This window comes from Malania oleifera, chromosome 8, assembly GCF_029873635.1.
Source record: "Malania oleifera isolate guangnan ecotype guangnan chromosome 8, ASM2987363v1, whole genome shotgun sequence".
Classification (NCBI taxonomy): domain Eukaryota; kingdom Viridiplantae; phylum Streptophyta; class Magnoliopsida; order Santalales; family Ximeniaceae; genus Malania; species Malania oleifera.
In genome coordinates this window covers 94,343,104-94,365,015 of record NC_080424.1, presented here as the reverse complement: position 1 = coordinate 94,365,015, position 21,912 = coordinate 94,343,104, and the positions used below count along the sequence as shown (strand labels likewise).

General features: G+C 36.9%; 1 protein-coding gene and 1 non-coding gene across 2 annotated transcripts; one reads left to right on the top strand and one right to left on the bottom strand.

Moving 5' to 3' along the window:
• The first annotated feature begins 19,364 nt into the window (after positions 1 to 19,364).
• Positions 19,365 to 20,817, top strand: LOC131162918 (geranylgeranyl pyrophosphate synthase, chloroplastic-like). The gene has a single exon (XM_058119538.1). The coding sequence runs from the start codon at positions 19,560 to 19,562 to the stop codon at positions 20,685 to 20,687; it is 1,128 nt and encodes a 375-aa protein (XP_057975521.1). The 5' UTR covers positions 19,365 to 19,559; the 3' UTR covers positions 20,688 to 20,817.
• Positions 20,818 to 20,884: 67 nt separating this feature from the next.
• TRNAD-GUC (transfer RNA aspartic acid (anticodon GUC)) lies at positions 20,885 to 20,956 on the bottom strand. The gene has a single exon. It is a non-coding gene; the product is annotated as a tRNA-Asp (tRNA).
• Between the last annotated feature and the right edge of the window lie 956 nt (positions 20,957 to 21,912).

Below are 21,912 nucleotides of genomic sequence, written 5' to 3'. Positions count from 1 at the left end.
ATAACGACCTCCTCATACCACTGCCAATGTTATATGACGGTTATATCAGGTACGAAATAATGACCTCCTCATACCACTATTAACACTATATCGCAATTTACATGAACCACACACACAATAACAACAAAACCAATCACTCAACACATCCATAGATCTACCACAGTATACATAACATCAGTATCCGCAACCAACCAGTATATTCAACCAAGTAGAAATCACAGCCAAGCAATATTCATAATCACCATAAATTATCATTCCACAGTACTCGCAACCATTAAATTTTCAAAGCTATTTTCATGCCACACAATTTTTCCCAATATATTAAATAAATAAAAATAGTATTTTCAATACCAGTATGGTTCAGAAAATTATACCTGAATATGTAGAAGTTATACCCAAAATTAGTTAGTTTAAAATTAATAAAAATACTATTATAAAGTATTTCCCCTTACTTGCTCCTAGGAAATTCCTGCTCAAAATCCGAACAAAACGAGACCCTATATTCCAAAAATAACAACTTCCTCAAATCTCATAAAAATACCCAAATAATACTTCCCAAGCTCCAAATATCTCAAAATAATAATAAAATCTTAAATTATCTCACTTACCCTGGTTTTGGGATGTTTCCCAAACTTCTCAAATCGAAAATCCGCTCCGCCTATATTGCAGGGAATCTTCCCAAGAGTCTCGTGGTAGCTTCCGATCGTTAAACAGACCTACATCTGGCCCGAAATCAAAGAGAGAATGCAAAGAAGCCGTGGTTTAGAGAGAGAAATAGAAGAAAATAAAATTTCCTCCGCTAGAATATGATTTTTCCCTATTTATAAGCAACTTGGCACGTGGCCTCGTCGACGAGACATCTAGACTCGCCGATAAGCCCAAGAACACCACTCGTAGACGAGACTGTGATCTCATCGACGAAATTCAAAATGTGAGAACCTCTCTTGGTAAATTCTCATCAAAGAGACATGCATACTCGGCGACGAGGCTCAGAAGACTGCTCGTCGACGAGAAAATTCCAGCTCGTTGACGAGCGCCTGCTTAATACCCTTTCAAAATTTCTTTTCCCTTTTCTCCTTTTTCCTTTTATTATCTTCCTTATTATTTTAAATAGTTAAAATTTTCTAGGTCATTACAAGGTAAGTTCAAATTCTTTTAACATAATATTTTGTTTGATGATCATTTTCTTAAAAACCCCTCAATTAAAGTTTAATAAAAAAATATAAAAAATGATAGAAAACTCACACGTTATTATTAGTATTTATGTGGATGATTTGCTAATATTTTATCCAAATTTTCATGCCATAAATAAAACAAAAATATGCTTAAAAATTTTTTTGAGATGAAAGATTTAAGTGAGATGTTATTTTAGGCATGAAAATTTAAAATCATGTAATGGTATATTTCTTGATCAGTCACATTATATTGAGAAAATTTTGAATAAATATGGCTACAATAAATGTAAACATATCTTGAGTCATTTTGATTCAAGTAATCACTTATATCCAATTAAGAGTGAAAATGAAGTAATTAATCAAACAGAATATAGTAGCATTATCAATAGCATAAGATATACAACTAATTTAATCAAACATGACATTACATATATAGTAAAAGTACTTAGTAGATTTTCTAGGAAGTCAAGTCACAATGAAATATTTAGTTAGTACCAAAAGTTTTTGTTGGCCCGGGAGTAGAGTCTAGAGGGGGGTGAATGGACTCTTTCGTGTATTTTTGCTTTTCTGTACAAAATAATAATCTTGACAAGATGCAAGCAATTATATTATAATAAATGAAGTTTAAATCATGCACAAGATATGAAATGAAGAGTAAAAAGTAGAGAAGCTTAACACCAGTATTTTAATATGATTCAGCAAGCCTATGTCCACGCCTCGAAACCAACTTAAGGATTCCACAATCCACTATCAACTCCTTCAACAGTGGAGAAACCTTACAACACTAGAACAAATCCCTCAATGCTTACCAAGAGCCACAAGGTTCACCAAGAAACCTTGCAAAATGGTCCACCAAGAACCTTCAACAATGGTTCACCAAGAATCTTCAATACGAGAACCGATCCCTTTACAACAAGAAGATGAGAGATACAACAATGCTCCTTGATTGGGCTAATATCAAATACAATACAATCCTCAGACTATTCTCTCAAGTAATGAATCAAACAAGATTAGAGAGTAAGAGAGAAATAAAGCACTTGATAGAAGGAACTAAAATGCAAAGTGCTTAGGATTTGTATTTAAAAGATGTTAATCACTAAAATCATGTAAGAACCATCAAAACCATGTTTAATCAAGTCTATGGACTTGTATTTATAGGTAAAATGGTGTACTAGCCGTTGGGGTGATTTATTATATGTTTAAATTAAAACTAACTGTTTATAGTCGTTGGGAACTGAATCCCGAGGCAAATCGTCGACTATTTGACCCAAATCATTGACTATTTGACCCAATTTGTCATTTATTTCATCTGGGCCACATTATGCCTGAAATCATCTAAGAATTACCCCTAATATACCCCAAATATATCACCTACCCTAAAGAGAAGTCTTGTGCCCAGCATTAATGGAGGAAATCACCTACCAAGTCAATCGCTTGACCAAAGCCATTGACGCTGGCCATATATTGACCAAAGTGATCCACGCCAAGTGCTATAAGTGATAGATCTACCAGGGGTCAAACTTGGCCAATATAAAATGGGTACTATGGAGAAGCTAAGGTATCTCATTCTAACCCAATTTCACCGTTGCTTACAACCTCTCTAAAGCACTCCCTTACTAAGGCATCAGAGAGATCCCTTGGAGTACACCCCGGGTCCTCCAAGCCACATTTGTTTCCATCTTTTTTAGGTGATTGGAATCAAAAAGCTCGTCGAAGGTCAGATCGATATTTTTGGCAGCAATAGTTGGCACCGTCTATGGGAATGCTTCTGAGAGATTTTAAATTTTTTATCCTTGATCCCTGCATCATGACAACAACCACCAATTCCAAGTCTGACCATGTTGCGAGTGATCAATCACCCTAGTTCGTTCATTCTGCACCCAAAGACTGTTCGGGAGTGATAAGGGAGGAATTCATTATCTTCCAAAAGAGAATGGAAGCTTCCTAAAAGAAGATGGAGGACATGTTCAAAATGCTCTTACAACAAATGAGTCATGGAGAACTTGCCCCCCACCAACAGTTGGTTGATCCTAACTCAAAAAGGGAAAGCAGAAGACCCGAAGGAGGGTAATGGAAAAACTAACCCCACAAAGAAGGTGGAGGACGCGAACAACGTGGGAATCAATGAACAAAAATTGAACAAGTTGGAGGAGAGGATCAAGAAGATTGACCAAATAGAAAAGATGATGAAGGAGGCTCGTTCCAACTTGTCCTACAGGGAGACCTCGTTGAAGTCTTTAGATCCACCATTCATCAAAAAAGTGGTGGAGGTCCCGTTTCCAAGTAAGTTCAAAATGCCTACCTTAGAAAGGTATAAAGGCTTGACCAACCTGGTTGATCACTCGGATACCTGTTGGAATTGGTGTATTCCCAAGAGGGGGGTGAATTGGAATTTTAAAACTTTCTCTTAATTCATATATCAGTCATACACAACCTAGGGTCTGTCAATGCAATCCCAAATGAGCAGATAAATATATTGTGCAAAAATTTAATCATGCGCAACATTCACTGTCTATTGAAAATAACATACATGTGCAGTAAATAGATTGCGGAAGTATAAAGTGCACACAAGATATGTTATCGGGGTTTGAAAAATACTGCCTACGTCTCCGCCTCAGCTCGCAAGCCTAAGGATTACCACTATTGCTCACTTAATGAGTGGAGCGACACCGTTTACAACACCTTATAGGCTAGTGCACCTAGTTCTCTTAATTGGGTTTGAACCAGTCTAGGACTATTCATAGTGCTAGTCTCCCTTTTCTGACCATATGTCGGGAATACAACAGATAATCAAATATTTTGTACAAATACAGTGCTTCTAATACAAGAAAATGATGTACAACAATTAAAACACAATAAATACACTTACATATGATAAGGATTTATTGCTCAAAATGAGATTGGTCAAATAATGTATCAACTCACGATAATATGTGCATCTATATGTATATGCGTGAGTGAGTGAGATCATTGAATCATAATGGTATGATCACAATATGAATATTCAAAGATACTCTACAACCCTAAACAAATATCTCAATAAGATTTTTCAAACATCAAGCAAAATGGATATTAGGGTTTTTGGCTCAAAAAATGTTTTCGCAAAAACAAGCAAGTGAGCCTTTGAATCTTGTAATGGATGTACAAGATTCACAAGCTAAGAACATATTTCTCCACCAAAAAATATTTGCCAAAGATAATGTGGGAGAAACTTGAATAATACTGTAACGACCTGCTATTTAATTGAGGTTTTTTTTTTTTTTTTTTCAATACTGTAACATTTATAATGCTCTGATACCAAACTGAATTAAACCCAACCATCAACCTAAGCAGCGAGAAGTGGAAATCAAATGAACACAACCATATATAATTATATACAATACCAGAGTGCTAAAATGTTTTCCAAAATATACATATATGACTGTTTTCCAAAAATACCCTCAACTGGCTAGGGCTATACAAAAAATACTCCCAAAATACTCACTCTACTGTCAGGGCAATACTGAGGCCCCTTTATCTGCGAGCCTGGTCTGCTCGCCTACTTGAAAAATGTTAAAGTAATGGGATGAGCCAACACTCAATAAGACGAAATATGTTATTACTAGTGTGTGGCAAATGAGTAACAATACTGTGAAAATCTATTACTATATAATCATGTATCACTGAATCTATAAATACAATACCAGTATATAAACCATCACCTTTTTCTTGTTACTTAACATTTATTTACTTTAGGTTTCGACTCAAAATATTTCTAATATATATATACATATATATATATATATATATATATATATATATTCTATCTCTGTAAATCTGTATAAACATAATAATAACTGAAAACTTCCCTATGGATAACTGTGTGTCATGATTTAATCCCTCATGACAGAGTTGTGCGACCCGAAGGTGGGATCTACCCTGACTGGCCAACTAGGAATAAACCACTATACTCCATTAGTCTGATCAGCCCTCCTCAACCCATATCTGATGTGGAGCATGTCCACTCGTGGGCTCTATACGATCAACCTTTATACTATGTATTATCTGAATAGGTGGTTGCACTCTATGTTGTATATAGCTACAATACTGTGCTCTGTAAACTGTAATGGTCCAATAGGGTCTAATACTATATAATACATCTATATATACCACTATCTGTTTTACCATGATTCTGTAATAACTGCATCAACCATGACGTTGCAGAAAACTATATCTATATCAACTGTGTTTCTATAATTAACTGTAAATATGTATGTCATGGTACTGTAAAACTATATAATCATGGTATTTCTGTAATTATTGTAAAATATATTTACTATCTATATATTCTGTAAAACATATCTCTGAAAAATACTGTAAAACATGTTTATGTACTATATCCATATTCTCAAGCCACACAGTAATTTTAAAACATATTAATCATACTTGATAAACTGTATAAATCTCTATTGTGAATAATATTCTGGTAGAATAATAATATATTTTTATACTAAAATCATACTCTAATAACTTAGCATAACATATTTCCCTTACTTGTTTCTTGCTAAAAATCCCCTACTATGACGAGTCCTACACTCGCAGAGTTCTCCACTCAAAACCATGAAAATCAAATTTCTCAAAACGAAACATCATTATTTTTTTGTCTACATCATTTCCTACAACTTTCATAAGGTGAAAAATTGACTAAAAGACCCTGATTCTGGGAAGAAATTCGACTCGAACCCACTGACAATCCGCCCCAGCAGACTTGAAGAGAACTCCGCCACGAGTGTCGTGGTGGCCTCAGATTGTCGATCCAGTGACCGACGGGGCCAAAATCGAAGAAAAATGGGTAAGGGACCATAGAGAGAGAGGAGAGAGAGAGAGAGAGAGAGAGAGAGAGAGAGAGAGAGAGAGAGAGTCTTTGCTAAAATTTCTACATAAAAACTGAGTTTAAGCACTATTTATACTGCAGGATTCATCGACGAGTCACGTCACCTCGTCGACGAGTCTTGTAGAGAGTTCGTCAACAAACCTGCACCCTCGTCGACGAATTTCAGACTTCTAGAAATTCACTCTCGGTATCTTCTTGTCAACGAGACGAAACTTTGTCAACGAGATCCTGAAGAACACTCGTCGACGAAACCCCTATGTTTGTCAACAAGGCCTAGGAAATTTCTTGGAATTATCACCTCCAAAGTGTAATGTTGTCAACAAACGTGAAGCGTTCATCGACGAAGTCGGCTGCCTCCTTTTGTTACTGTTTCCATTTTCCTCCCTCTTTATTATTTAAATATCATTATTCTTCGAGTCATTACAAATACTCTCAAAATAGGATGTGAAAAATAAATGCAATATGAGAGTAAATAAATTTTTGATTTGTAAAACAGATGCCCAAGATGAATAAAACACTCTTTTTGAGAAATGATTTTCAAAGCAATAACAAATCAAGGATCAAAAATAAAGTTTGGAAGATGAAAATAAGATTTAAAAATTTAAGAGAATTTTCTCACTAATCATCTTGCTAATTATGTATAATGAGGGGGTATATATAGAGTTGGATTGAAACCTGACCGTTGCGGACCTATTGGGTATTTTGAATTTGTTAAATTAAAGTTTAACCCAAAATAACCTTAATTAACCTTAGTTACTGCAGTTAAAAAATATGGTAACCCTAGAGTTTCGGTCGACTATATTTTAGCTTCGGTTGACCCAATTGCCAAGTTCAGTCGACTGAGGCACTTTTTGAACTAAAGATATAGTCGACTGAATTAAGGCGATTTTGAAAGCGTTCGAGGTTCGGTCGACTATATTTTAAGCTCAGTTTGCCATTCATATGGTTCAGTAGAATCAATCATAAATGAACTAGAGGTTTGGTCGGCTAAATAGTTGGGTGTCAAACACGAGCTAGTTTGGTCGACTGTGGAGGATATGTTCAAAACTATTCGATCGGCTGAACCTTGGTCAAACTGTTGACCCCTGAGTGGTTCAGTCGACTAAGCTGAATATAACCAGCTATGTTCAGTTGACCGAGTGACTTTCAATTATTTATTTAGGTCCTGATTTTGAATATAGTTTATCCCTACTTGCATAGTTATGATTTCTAAGATAGAGGGGATTTGTGCAACTAATGTGTAGGGACCTAGGGTCAATCTATGGCCTAGGCTTTTTAATTAGTCCCAATAATCCGACGTTTCCCTAAGGTCAATCTATGGTCTTGAGCATATAATCCTTATCATGCATGATGTAGTTATTACAGACCATTATAATTACAGACCAAATAATTAAATGCATTTACAATAAACACAGATATCTTCTTCTTCTTTTGCTCTTTGTACATGGAAAATGCTGAATGATGCGAGCTTTAAGTTTCATCTAGGCTTCCATTAATCCTCTTCCATGTGTGTGATATGAATCATAAACATGTTCAAGTACTAGGCACACACATTAGATCCAAGTGCTTGTCAACATCAAAGCAGGGATCGGACTCAAAAAGTCAATAATATCCCCCTTAAATCACAAAGGAAAACTCAAGCTTACTCTCAATAAAAATCAACAACAAATAGAGAATATGAGAGTGTAAGCTTATATGGAAGATCTTTAAAACACTCTTACCAAAGTATTTTAACAAGAAGGATGAGTAAGAATGAAATTTGTAAGCTTGTATGAGAAAATGAGTATTCAAAAATTTAGAGGATTTTTGCTAATGATGTTCTCTAAACTGATGCCAATCAAGACAAATGAATGAGTATATATAGACACTTCAAAAATTATAACCATTTGGGACTCAATGGGTATTTTTAAAAATGTTTCATTATGTTTAATGAAAAATAACCTAGTTTAACCCTGGTAAGCATTTCACCAACCCGAGAGGTTCGATCGACCATTTTCAAGGTTTGGTCGACCATATTACTAAGTTCGGTCAATCGTGGCAATTTTGAACTACAAAAATGGTCGATCATCTTAAGGTGATTTTGAACCCTTCGTAGGTTTGGTCGACCATGGCTAAGGTTCCGTTGACCACTCATCTAGGTTCAGTCGACCGTGGCCAAAATGAACTACACATTTGGTCAGTCGAAAAGTTAGGGGTCAGACACGTTTCGGTTCGGTCGACCTAGGACGATACGCTCATTTCAGAACGGTCGACCACGTGAAGTCAACAAGTTGACTTCTGACCTGTTCGGTCAACCAAGGCTTTTACACTACCTGGGGTTCAATCGACCGAGGCTTAGTCAACACTTTGACTTTTTAGCCATCAAAGAGTTCGGTCGACCAAGATAGTTATTACTAGTTTGGTTCGGTCAACTGAGGCTATTTACAAGTATAATTTTGACCCTAAATTTTATCCCTATTTGTATAAATGTGACATTTTTAGCTTAAGAGATTTTTCATTTATGTGCATGGGATCCTAAGGTCAATCTATGGCCATTGAGCTTATTTTACCTATCATGCATGCAATGCATCAATTATTACAGACCATTTTAATATTACAGATCCAAAATAAAAATGCAATTTACAATAAATAAATGGTTTTCATTTCTTTTTGGTTCTTCAGCTTCTTTGCTCTTCAAATGCCATAGTTGATGTAGAAACTTGGAAATTTATTTAGGAAAAATAATAAAGGAAACGAGAAAATAAAAAAGGAAAAAGGAAAAAGGAAAAGGATTTTTAAAAGAGAGTCAGCAAGGAATTGTCGACGAACCAACTCGCTTCTTCGACGAACATCCTTCTTTGGCCCGTCGATGAAGCCATGCCTTTAAATAGTGTGGCTTTCATTTTAAGCGAGGATTTCTCTCTCCTCACGCCTCTCTCTCTCTCTCTCTCTCTCTCTCTCTCTCTCTCTCTCTACTTTACGGCTCCCTCACTCTCTCTCTTCAATTTCGGACCCATTTCAGCCTAGTTTGATGATTAGGAACCGCCACAGAGATCTGGGGAAGTTTCTCTACAACCTAATCGGGATGGATAACTAATTTGGAGTTTTGGGGAACAATCCCAAAATCAAGGTAAGTGAGATATTTTAGGGTTTATGTGTGTATTTGAAGTACGCTAGCCTAGGAAAGGTATTAAATGATTTTTATACTGGGTTTGAGTTGATTTTATTGGGGATAATGTAATTTCAAGGTTTGGAGTTTTAAACACCTCAGACATGGTTAGAATTTTAGTAGACTTTTCAAGAATCAGGTAAGGGGATTAAGTTAAGTCAAGATTTTTATTAAATATGAACAGATTAAACTTTTATATATTTATTTATTTATTTATTTATGAGTTCAAAGATTATTTTGAAAACTAACCATTCAACGGAGATTTTACAAATCTAGGATATATGGTACAGTATTTTTGAATATTACGAACGGTGGAAAATATGAGTTATTTTATGAACTAAAAATACTGTGTATCTTTGGTTGTCTCTTGGATTATTTTCAAATATTGAAATTATGTGGCCGATGTATGATTTTATGATTTATCGTGAAACCAAATTTGAGAATGTTTGTGAAACATACTGGAACTGTTTATGAAATATACTGGAACTGCTTATGAATAGTGTAGGGATGTGATATGATGGCCGAGGGCTGGGTTTTATATGATGGTCAGGGCCAAGTTTTATTTGAAGGCTGTGAGATGGGGCTTGGGTGTTTATTAAATGGCAGTTGAAACGAAATGATTTAAACTACAGTTTTTAATTACTTAAATTGCATGATATGCTTTAGGAACCTCGGGGACCAGTTGTTTTGTGAGCACAATACCGTTGCTAGTGATTGATTATTAGACCATGTGCACCCACACTGTTTTGGATAAAAGTGTAGGGGGGTCTCAACTAACTGCTTGCGTGAGGTTGAAGAAAGGGCATCGGACCTGCAGCTTGGCTGTGGATGCTTGCAGACATACTTGCAGAGGATGATGTTTTGACTTTGTTTTGTACTGATCACCTAGACTTAGTCCAGCCTTCGGGTCGCACAACCTATGCCATGGGGGAAGTAAATGACGTTAGTCACAGGAAGTTTTCTTATATGCATATCTGTGGATTTATGTAAATGGTATTAAATGTTTACTGAACTAGTTTATACCGTGGAAAGGAAATAAGATATTTTCAACTATATGGAATGACTATATGTTTTTAAATGATATTTTCGGTTAAATGAGAACTGGTTATTTTTAGTATACACTAAAATTCATGTTGGCCACACACTGATTTTAACTTAGTTTTCCCTTACTGAGAAATGTCTCACCCCAATATACAATCATCTTTTCAAGACCATCTCGGGATTCAGCTTAACGAGCTTAGGGGCTGGGCAGTAGCTAGTTTTATTTGTGAAGGTCTGTAAGATGTTTTATAGGCTTTAGTTAGGTTTAAAATCCCCGATTATGTTTTATGGTTGTTGGGACTAGGTTGACTTTGTACTGTACTATGGTTTGTAATAAGGATATTGGGAGACTCCTATGTATGTTAGAAGTTTAGAACTCTGGTATTATATTTAGGAGAATGTATTACTTTTTTTGCTGCAATTATATTATGAATATGGTATCAAGTACGCAGACGTTACTTAAGTAGCACCCTAGGCCCCACGTGGTGGCTTGGGGTGTTACAATTGGTATCAGAGCCTAGGTTTTTTAGGTTCTGCAGACTTTGATGATTAATGATTATCAGAGTATAGGTTGAGATAGGATAAGGAGTAAGAGTGTGTAATAAACCGAACTTAGAAAAATAAAAGAAAATAAATAAAAGATAAAATGGGGAACATAAAAGAAAGGGGAAAAGAAATTTAATAAGGTATCAAGCATGGACTCATCGACAAATTTGTTCTCCTCGTCAAAAAACATCCTTCTGAGTTTCGTCGATGAGTACACGTGTCTGGTCAACGAGGAATTACCAAGAGCAGGGAAAATTCAGGTTTTTAAACACTTCGTCGACGAACATTTTGACCTCGTTGATGAATGTTCTTCTTAGCTTTGTCAACGAGCCCACGTGTCTCGTCAACGAAGGCCTAGTTATATATAGGCCTTGGATCTTCTTTTCCATGAATTTCTCGCTCCTCTCTCATTTTCTATCTCAGGGTTTTGTTTACTCTACTTACTTTTTTTGAATCCGACCCGGATTGAGCCCTATTCGACAATCGAAAACTACCATGAGATTCCTAGGAAGATTTTCTACAACATAGGCGGAGCAGATTTTCAGTTTGGAGTACTTGGGTACTACTCCAAAACTAGGGTAAGTAAGGTATTTTAATATTAAATTAAGTATTGGGAGTGTGTGGGCCTATGAGATGATAAATGATAACTATCCTAGGGTTAAACTAATTAAGTTAGGATTTTTGGAATACAAGGTCTCGGTTTTCGTTCAGTTTGGGCAGAATCCCGAGGAGCAGGTAAGGGGAAAAATGTTATAGCAGCTTTTTAAATAATTTTTAAAATTGGATAAATTCGAGTATATAAAATTATGTATATTTAAGTATAATTTTCTGAATGGGTACACTTTTGGATAAAAAATGATTTTAATTAAATACATCTTATTTGGGAAAAACCGTGTGGTATGAAAATAACTTTCATAATTAAGTGGTTGCAAGTACTGTGGGATTATGATTTATTATGTGCTTGTGGTTACTATTTAGGCTGCTAATTTTGCTTGGTTGTAAATTTCATTTGGTTGTGAATACTGATCAACTATGAGTATTGTTTGATTGTGAATACTGTGATAAATGTGTTGATATGTCTGGATGATTGGTTATACAATGGATGTGTATTGTTCTATGGTTCATGTAAATTGTGATATAGCGTTGCCAGTGGTATGAGGAGGTCGTTATATCGTACCTGATATAATCACCATATAACATTGGCAGTAGTGTGAGGAGGTTGTTATATGGGCATTTATATTAAAGGGGTAATGTAAGACCCCAAACTGTGAAAGATGACTTTATTATGTAAAAGAGGGGTAAAAATGGAATTGCATAGACTTCGTCGACGAGGCCATAATTCATCGACAAAGGTTGAAGGCTTCTCGTTGACGAAATTCAAAAGCTCATTGACGAGTGAATACCGAGAGGTTCAAGAAAAATTGAAATATCTGGCTCATCGATGAGGCCACCGACTCGTCGACGAAGCTAGTGGAGAATTCGTCGATGAGGACATCAATTCGTCGACGAATCCACTTGGGTCAAAGGGGCTAAAAATGATATTTTTTGTTGCTTTGGAGCTAAGTTTCCCCAAACTCTCTCTCTCTCTCTCTCTCTCTTATTCTCTCTCTCTCTCTCTCTCTCTCTCTCTCTCTCTCTCTCTCTCTCTCACACTAGAACTCGAAGCTCTCTCTCTGTCTCCTCGATTTCTTCATCGTTTGTCACCTAATTCGCAAATCCAAGGTAACTGCGAGGATCAGTGAAGGATTCTTTACGTTTCCAGCGGATCAGAATCTCGTTTCGAGCGATTTCTGGTTTTAGGCTAAAATCGAGGTAAGACTTGGTTTTCATTTCTGATTTAATATATGTGTAGTAGTACAGATTGTAAGCCCGTATTGTACTGTGGTTTGTAGGTTTTGGAATCTCGGTTTGTAGTTTTGGGGACCATAGAGTTCGTAGTTGGAATTCGGGTTAAGGTAAGGGGATTCTGTTTATATCAATTTATTTTCGAAATCGGGATTAGTAAGCTTGTAGGCCACAATTGTATATTTGATTTGACTGCTTTTTTGGGAAAATCTATCGAGTAAAAATGCAGGATTTTCGGGTTACAGTTTTTGAGAAAATTAGGGATTTCGGGTATCATCTCTACTTTGTTTGGAAAACTATTGGTTATGTTAAAATTATATTATTGAGGTGACCGTAATCCATATTTGCATAAACTGTACACTTGAATTTGTAAACAATATGATTTTCCATAAATCAAATAAGTGTGGTATGTATGATTGTATGTAATTGTTCCAAGTATGTTGTAAAACAGTTAGGTGGCAGCTTATTACCATACGCTGAAATGTATAGGAACGTCAGTTCCAAAATGATTCCAGGGATTTAGGGATTTGTAAAACAGCCATGTATCGGTTAACTACTATGGGCGAGAGTGGCCAACTCTATATTCGGGGTGTGAAATATCACCAGTATGTTTAGGTTGGCACCGAAGGGTGTGTTCTACACCATTTGTAGCAATGTAATCACTGCGGGCCTGAGTCGTCGCATCATAGTTGCGTATGTATCGACCTCAATTTCTTAATATGAAATGTAACATAATAAATGAAAAAAAATCAACTCGAACCCGTGGGTAACGGGGACACCTGTCAATCACAGCGGAAACCTAAGCAGCAACAAGCATAAAATCTCGAACATCCAACCATAAAACATAATACCAGAGTTTACTATATCGTCAAAATACTGTTACTATATACAACCTCCAAAAAGTCAAAATAACACTAGGATCATATAACAAAAATCTCCCGATCCTAGTTCAACCCTTACCCTTCTAGTAAGGAAGCTCCAATCACTCAACGACGACCCTGACCTGCCGGTCTCTTTGGGTTTCCTGAAAATCATTTAATGTTTAGGGGTGAGACACTTCTCAGTAAGGGAAAATAAACTAAATACAATTGTGTGGCAACATGAATATTGAATGTAATTTTACGTATATAGTACATTTCATATATCTATAGACATTTATCGTAACATATTGAATAATCATATACTTTCATAATTGCTGATAAATCATATCGTACATAAACATCTGTTATACTGATAATACTGAAAACATACCCAGGATGAATAGCTAGTTGGTGTCATGTATTACCCCCCATAACGGGTTATGCAGCTTGAAGGCGGGACTCGACAATGGTTGGCCGACCATTACCGAGTCAAATATGTCTGTAAGTACGATAGGCCCGCCACACCCTGGTCTGGACTACCAGGTGAACGTCCACACTCTACTGAAAGCCACATCGACTATCCATTTTCCACCCCCTCGTGGGGTGGTTAGCACTAATCTAATCATAAACATCTTATCTATAAGCTACGGTATCGAGCCCCTAAACTGAACTAAACTAACATCTGGATTCTGATAACATATACTACATAATCATATATAACATCATTACGGCCTCGTTCCGAACATATCGTAATTACGGCCTCGTGCCAAACATAACATAATTACGGCCTTGTGCCGAATATATCATAATTACGGCCTCATGCCGAACATAATATAACTACGGCCTCGTATCGAAATCATTTCAGGTATATACATTCTGAAAATAAATTAATTATCATGTATTCGTCAAAATCATCATAACATAACATATCTTTTCATAATACTTGAAAACATACTTTGCTCATTAAATATTTCATATCATAATACATTTCACGTAAAATAATATTTATGTCACACATGCGCTGTATAAAATCATACTTCTTATTCAAAAATCGTAATTCTCTGGCATCTCATACATACATATACATTTCAACATAATAGTAGTATTTCCCAAATGTACATTTCAACTATAATATACAAATATAACATATGCTTTTCTGAAACTAAATTTACTCATAATTAATAATAATTTGCATGGAAAGTAACTGCTTTAGTTTATTCCCTTACCTGGCTATTGAGAAAACCCCTAAAATATCCTGGTCTAACCCCCCGTAGGATTTCCTGATCAATATCCTGAAACTAAAAATTCCTAGTATTAAACCTCAGTATTTTCGCGTGTATCATTTCCTATAACTATCACAAGACCAAAATTGGCTTAAAAAACCTTACCTCAACTCAGGGATGATTTCCAACTTGCATTCACCAACGATCCGTTCTGGCAGATTTGGAGAGAACTTCCCCAAGATCGTCGTGGTGACTTCGGATTGTCAATTCGGCATAAATCTGGCCCAAAATCAATGAGAGAGAGAGAGAGAAAGGGCCGAAGGGGAGAGAGAGAGAGAGGAGAGAGTTAGCTTAATTAAGAAGATAAAAATCGGATTTTTGTATATATATAGAACTGGATTCGTCGATGAGCCACGTCATTCGTTGACGAATCCTTCATTAATTTCGTCGACGAAATTCAGTCCTCGTCAACGAAATTCATTCGGTTCAAAACCTCTCTCGGTATTTTTTCGTCGACGAAATTCAGTTTTCTTCGACGAATTATCTTATACCCTCATCGACGAATTCCTTGTGTTCATCGATGATTCCTCTTGGTATTTCCTTTCCTCTTTATTATTTAAATTCCATATTTATTCGGGTTGTCACAGCATATGTAGCAATGTAATCGTTGTGAGACTAGGTAATCTTGTGTAGTTGCGTATGTAGCAATGTAATCACTGTGGGCCTCGATCGTCGTAGCGTAGTTGCGTGTGTAGCAATATAATCGCTATGAGACGAGGTGACCTTGTGTAGTTGCGTATGGAGCAATGTAATCACTATTGGGCCTCGGTCGTCGCAGCGTAATTGTGTGTGTAGCAATGTAATCGCTATGAGACGAGGTGACCTTGTGTAGTTGCGAACTAGTGTGACGACACTGACCGTATGCTTTGGGTATTGTATGTACTGGAATGGTTTTTGTAAAAATACTGGAATTGTTTGTAATTGTACGAAACTGTATGGGAATGTTTCAAATTGTTTCATATTTTATAGTGTTATGAAGTATGTAAAATAACACTGGTATGTCACACACTAATATAACCTGCTTTCTTCCTTACTAAGAGGTGTCTCACCCCGAACGTACAATGTCTTTTAGGTCCTTCAGGTAGCTGTAAGTAGCATCCTAGCGTCTGGAAGTAAGGTTGTCGTAGCTAATGTTAGTACCTATTAGGTACGAGTTTTGGTATCCAGGTTATCGGGATGTTTTTTTTATAGACTCCTAGGTTATGCTTGGTATTATGGGAATGTATATCCTAACTTGTATAGACTCTGGTATGATACTTTATATGTGTAAAAGACAGTATTCCGTTGCATATTTTGGATGAGTATGGATGTTTGTGTGTATGTATATGGGTATCCGTTCACCCCACGGGGTCGGACCCTCTATTTGTATTGTATCATGTATGTTTTAAATTGATACAGAGACAGGTTAGGTTACTATATTCACACCTGGGACCCACCTGCGAGTTCAGGGCATGACAGGTAAAATATTGATAGTGGAATGAGGAGTTTGTTTTACCGATTTACTATGAACGAGATCGTGTGTATGAATTTGTAACTTGTGTGGTTGAGAAGCTTGTGTAGTAACTTGTGTGGTTGATAGTCTCGTGTGGACGGTATTCTTGTGTGGATGTGAGTCCTATGTGGACGATATTCGTGTGTGGATGTGAGTCATGTGTGGACGTTGATTTCTGTGTGAATATGGACCATTTGTGGGTGTGAATAAAGAATGTGTATATCCAGTGTGGATTCGTTGTGATATGCGTATACATGTGGATCTCTGTGAAATGACTAGCATTGGATGTGTGTAAATTTAATTACATAAGTATTTATGGTCAAGTGGAATTCTCCACTCGAAGGCTTGCTGAGAAAGGCGAGTGTCGTGGTAATTTTCTATTGGTACCAAAGCAGAGGAAAGCTACTTGTATGAGCGAGTAAGCTTCCCTATTCTCGGAAACTTTGCCTAGATACATAACCCGATGGCTTACTGAGTAAGGTGAGTGCCCTAGTATTAGTACTAAAGTAGAGGGAAGCTACTTGTATGGGCGTGTAGTCTTTCCTATTCTCGAAAATTATCAGTAAAAATAATTATGAATGTGTGTATGATGTCAGATGTCGATGTTGTTATTAATGATGTGGTTTCTCAACTTTTATGATATTAAATACCATATGAATATTTTTGTATGTATTAAACTCTCTGCCACACACTGTTTATAGTTTTTTTCTTCCTTACTAAAAGGTGTCTCACCTCGATGATGTATTAACATTTTCAGGTCCTTCAGGTGATCGAGCTTAAAAAGCTCTGTGGCGGAGTTTAGTTTTGTGAGTGCTTAAAAGAACATATATATGTTAAGTGTTGTGTTTAACTTCTTTTCTGGTTATGTAATATGGAGAATTTGGTTACATTACTTTATGGGTTTGTATATATGTTTATAGTACTTTGGTATTATATTTCAGGTTGTTTTCTGTTGTGTGAATGAATCAGAGACATGTGATTGGTCTCATAACACCCTGGGCCCCACTTGACATGTTCATGGCGTTACAAGTGGTATCAGAGCTTTAGGTTATAGATTATGCAGACTTTAGGAGGATTAATACTCGAGTATAGGTTTGAGTTGGATAAGGGTAGGGATGGGTAGATTAAGGTATTGATAGGAATTTGAGTTTTTTTTCGTAGCTTGGAGGCAGAAATCTCGTGAAGGACTTCTGTGATTTTCTGAATTAGTCGACAGTTTTAGAAAACCATGGTAAATCCATCAACGGTGATGTTTCCAAGCAGAGAGACTAAAACTTGGAATTAGAATTTGAAGGTTAAGATGATTGTGAATAACTGGATATTGGATGATTAATTGAGGATTTGGATATTAATTTGGTTTCCTGTTTTACGATTATGTTAGTCATATTAAGATGTAGAAATTTTAAACTTGCCATTGCTATATATATTCAGGATGGATTTGAGAGGTAAAGGCGTGGATGATGAAGGAGGAAACGAGTTGGGAGTTTCCAGCGGAGATGAGATTGAAACCTCCCGACTGTTGCGAGGTATAGCTCATTAGGTCAGGAAAGAGAAGAGACGAGATTTCGGGAAATCAAGCTACCCACCGGTGAACCAGGGCTACAACGATTGATCAATTCACCCTCTTGAAACCTTCTTTTTTTGAGGGTGGCACTGACCCGATCAAGGTTGAGGCTTAGATGCAAGAGATGGAGAAGATATTAGCAGTGTTGAATTGCATTGAGGAGTAGAAAGTTCTTTTCACCACCTTCAAGTTGACCGAAGAAGCTGAACGGTGGTGACATGCAGTGAAACTGTTGGAAGAGCAATGAGCAGTACCTATAGCAATGACCTGGGATCGTTTCAAGCAGGTCTTCTACGACCGATATTTTCCCACCACCACCAAAAATGCGAAGGTGGAAGAATTTTCCAACTTGACTCAGGGGCGTCTCACTGTTCAACAGTATGCTGCTAGTTTCTTAGAACTTTCCCGTTTTGCACCTTTTATGGTTCCAGATGAATATCAAAAGGTAAGATGGTTTGAAAGGGGCTTAAATCAGAGTATATTCATAAGCATATGGCGTATTTGCAGATTGACGACTTCACAAAACTAGTGGATAAAGCCATCGTTGTAGAGTCAAGTCTGTAGAGAGGTGCAGAGGCGTCAGAACAAAGGAGGAGACCCGTGTCTCCAAGACCCCAAGCAAATGTCAGATAGGGGTCGTAGAGGGGAGAGAGAGATACTACATGCTAGAAATCAGAAAGGAATGATCAAGGACAACAGGAATACACCAATTCCAATAGGTATACGCTTAGAAAGACCCTAGATTGTGTATTACTAATATCTGGTTTAACCTACGAAGAAGTTTTAAAAATTCCAATTCACCCCCATCTTGAAAATACACCAATTCCAATAGTATAACCTTAAGTATAGACCCAAAAAAAAAAAAAAAAAAAAAAACCCTTGCAATGGGCTTTAATCCTCTTATTCTTGAACCATATTAGACTCTTCTATCATCTCATTAAGAAAAGAGGATATAATGACTTTTAATTAGGAGTTCTTATAAATCATCTATTTTATGCTTTAATGCTATTAAGAATTAGTTTTATAGAAAAGTAATGTAAAAGACGCTAGCTCTTTATTTATTACAAAGCTCTTATCTATTTCAATATTTAAATTAAATTTCATACCGATCTAATATGTTATTTCTGAATTCATAAAAATTATCTTTGTAGCACTGAGTCTCTCTCTAAATCCAATAATTAATAATTAATGGTCATCTAATCTTTATTCAAATTGTAAGTATAAATTTCAACTTACCATATTTAACCGTCTTAGTAAATAGTAATTAGCTCTCAATTTAACTATCTTAACAATCAGCTTTCATCTTTTCATACTTTTTTTTATCAATGCTTATACTTAAATAAACTTAACCATATTAGATCAAAAGTCCAAATTTACTATAATATATCGGTTTAATATGAGTCAAGCCAAGTGTGGACCTCACATTCAGTGAATCCTACACTCTAACTTGTAATTTGTCATTTCGAGTCAAGCCAAGTATGGACCTCACATTCAGTGAACCCTTTGTCTTAATATAAATCAAGAAGACCACTATTTTGATAATTTAGCTTCTTGAATTAACCACTTATCTTTTTCCGTTTTACATATTGATGAAATAAATACATAAATAAATAAATATTTTTTTAGGGTGCTCATCACTCGGACACACTATAAAATCTCTCTCTCTCTCTCTCTCTCTCTCTCTCTCTCTCTCTCTCTCGGACATACACAACGCTGTGATTAGAAAAAGAAGATGGTCTGGTTCATGAACTTGGTTTGCTCACGGGTACAAATGTCCCACAACCTCAACCAGTCCAACCGGTTAATCAACAACCCCATCAAGAACATTCCCAATTCCAGTTGTTCCCTACTCTTCCTCCCAAAACGAAATCCACCGTCCTTTTCTTCTACCTCCGTCTCAATTTCTGCAACAATCACTGAGGAGGACTCCCCCGGAGAAGAGAAGGAGACCCCAAAATGGCAAACGCCGGCGAGTTTCAACTTCAAATCTTACATGCTCGAGAAGGCCAACTCAGTCAACAAGGCCTTGGACGAAGCCGTCTCTGTCAAGGAACTCAAACCCATACACGAAGCAATGCGTTACTCCCTCCTCGCCGGCGGCAAGCGAATCCGGCCGGTGGTCTGTATTGCAGCCTGCGAACTCGTCGGTGGCACCCAGTCCGCCGCCATGCCGGCAGCCTGCGCCGTCGAGATGATCCACACCATGTCCCTGATTCACGACGACCTCCCCTGTATGGACAACGACGATCTCCGGCGAGGGAAGCCCACCACCCACAAGGCCTTCGGCGAGGACGTAGCGGTCCTCGCCGGCGACTGTCTCCTCGCGCTCGCTTTCGAGCATATTAGCATCGCGACCGCGGGGGTATCGCCGGAGAGAATCGTCGCGGCAGTGGGAGAACTGGCGAGTTCGATCGGGACAGAGGGGCTGGTGGCGGGGCAAGTGGTGGATCTGGAGAGTACGGGGTCGCCCAAAGTGGGGTTGGAGCAGCTTGAGTTCATACACGTTCACAAGACGGCGGCGCTGCTGGAGGCGGCGGCGGTTCTGGGGGCGATAGTGGGGGGCGGGAGCGGAGACGAGGTGGAGAAGCTGAGGAAATTCGCGAGATGTATTGGGTTGCTGTTTCAAGTGGTGGATGATGTTCTTGATGTGACGAAGTCGTCTGAAGAATTGGGTAAGACTGCGGGGAAGGATTTGGTGGCCGATAAGGTAACGTATCCGAAGCTGATGGGAGTGGAGAAGTCGAGGGCATTTGCAGAGAAGCTGAAGAAGGAAGCTAGGGATCATCTTTCTGGGTTTGATCCAAACAAGGCGGCACCATTGAATGCGCTGGCGGATTATATTGCTTATCGGCAAAACTGAGGAGTTTGTACTCTTTCAAGAGGGGAAGTTGATTTTGTCTAGGCATGTTTCGTTTCAGGAAACCTGTTTCCCATTCCGCAATGCGGTCAATTTTAAAAGTGAATGTGTTAACTCTTCAAATGGATCAAAACCCTACGGAGTATGGAGTCCAAAAGTAAGTTTTGAACTACCAATATTGGAGAAAACTAAAATGTTAACGCCGTTGCCGGGGATCGAACCCGGGTCACCCGCGTGACAGGCGGGTATACTCACCACTATACTACAACGACTTTGCTGGTGAGTTCGTAAACATTGTTAGAATAATCGTCGAGTTTCAACTCGTGCATTGCCTACATGAACGTGTCTGAACCGTGACACAATGTTATGCGGCTAATACCATTCACAAAAGACGCTTCTGCACTTGACACCATCATTACGAGTATTTTTTTTAAGGCAAAACAAAGGGAAAAAGAGAGAGAGAGAGAAAAAAAAAAAAGGCCGGGTTAACTCACATATTAATAATGATTAAGATAAAAAACACTCACGAGATTTGATAAAAAGATAAAAATTTTCCTTAAAATTTTAAAAGTGCCACAAACCACTTTTGAAGTTTGAAAAATGTCACAAAATTTATCGAAGAATTGTCATTAAAAAAACAAATCTCCCCTAAAAAAACTTATCTTTTTAAAAAATTTAAGAAGATATTTGTATATTTTCGACAAAATTCAAGAAAGATTCTTGAAAATTTTAAAATCTTAAAAAAAAAACCTTTGAAATTTTTGAAACATAAAAGAAGGTCATTATTTTTTTTATCAAATCTCAAGAAAAGTTAGTATCTTTTGTCTTAATAAATTTAGAACTAATTGAAAAAATGAAAGAGGCAGACAAAATCCAAACTAGTAATCCTTTTCCAACTCTAATGTCACATTTTATTTTTCAAGAGGCAAAGGAAATAAAAAATTTTATTTTATTTTATTTTTTTCACCCGATAAACGTGCTTCATAAATCATCTTTTTCAGTTTAAAACTACAGTTATAATTTCAAGCTGACCAAATTGCACTTCAAACTACTAAATTTTTTGTTGAGAGTAAGACATTTAAGTCTTGAATTTGTAATTTTTAAAATTTAAACAATTATAATATAATTTATTTTATATTTGGTTCAAATTGACATAAGCTTGATGATGAAAAACCCCATCCCTCATACGCACCCTATTTCAGCTTTTATTTCTTAATTTTTTGGAAGG

Bases quoted from the DNA above. Each gene is read 5' to 3' on its own strand.
- LOC131162918 (XM_058119538.1), top strand. From the start codon at position 19,560: ATGGTCTGGTTCATGAACTTGGTTTGCTCACGGGTACAAATGTCCCAC.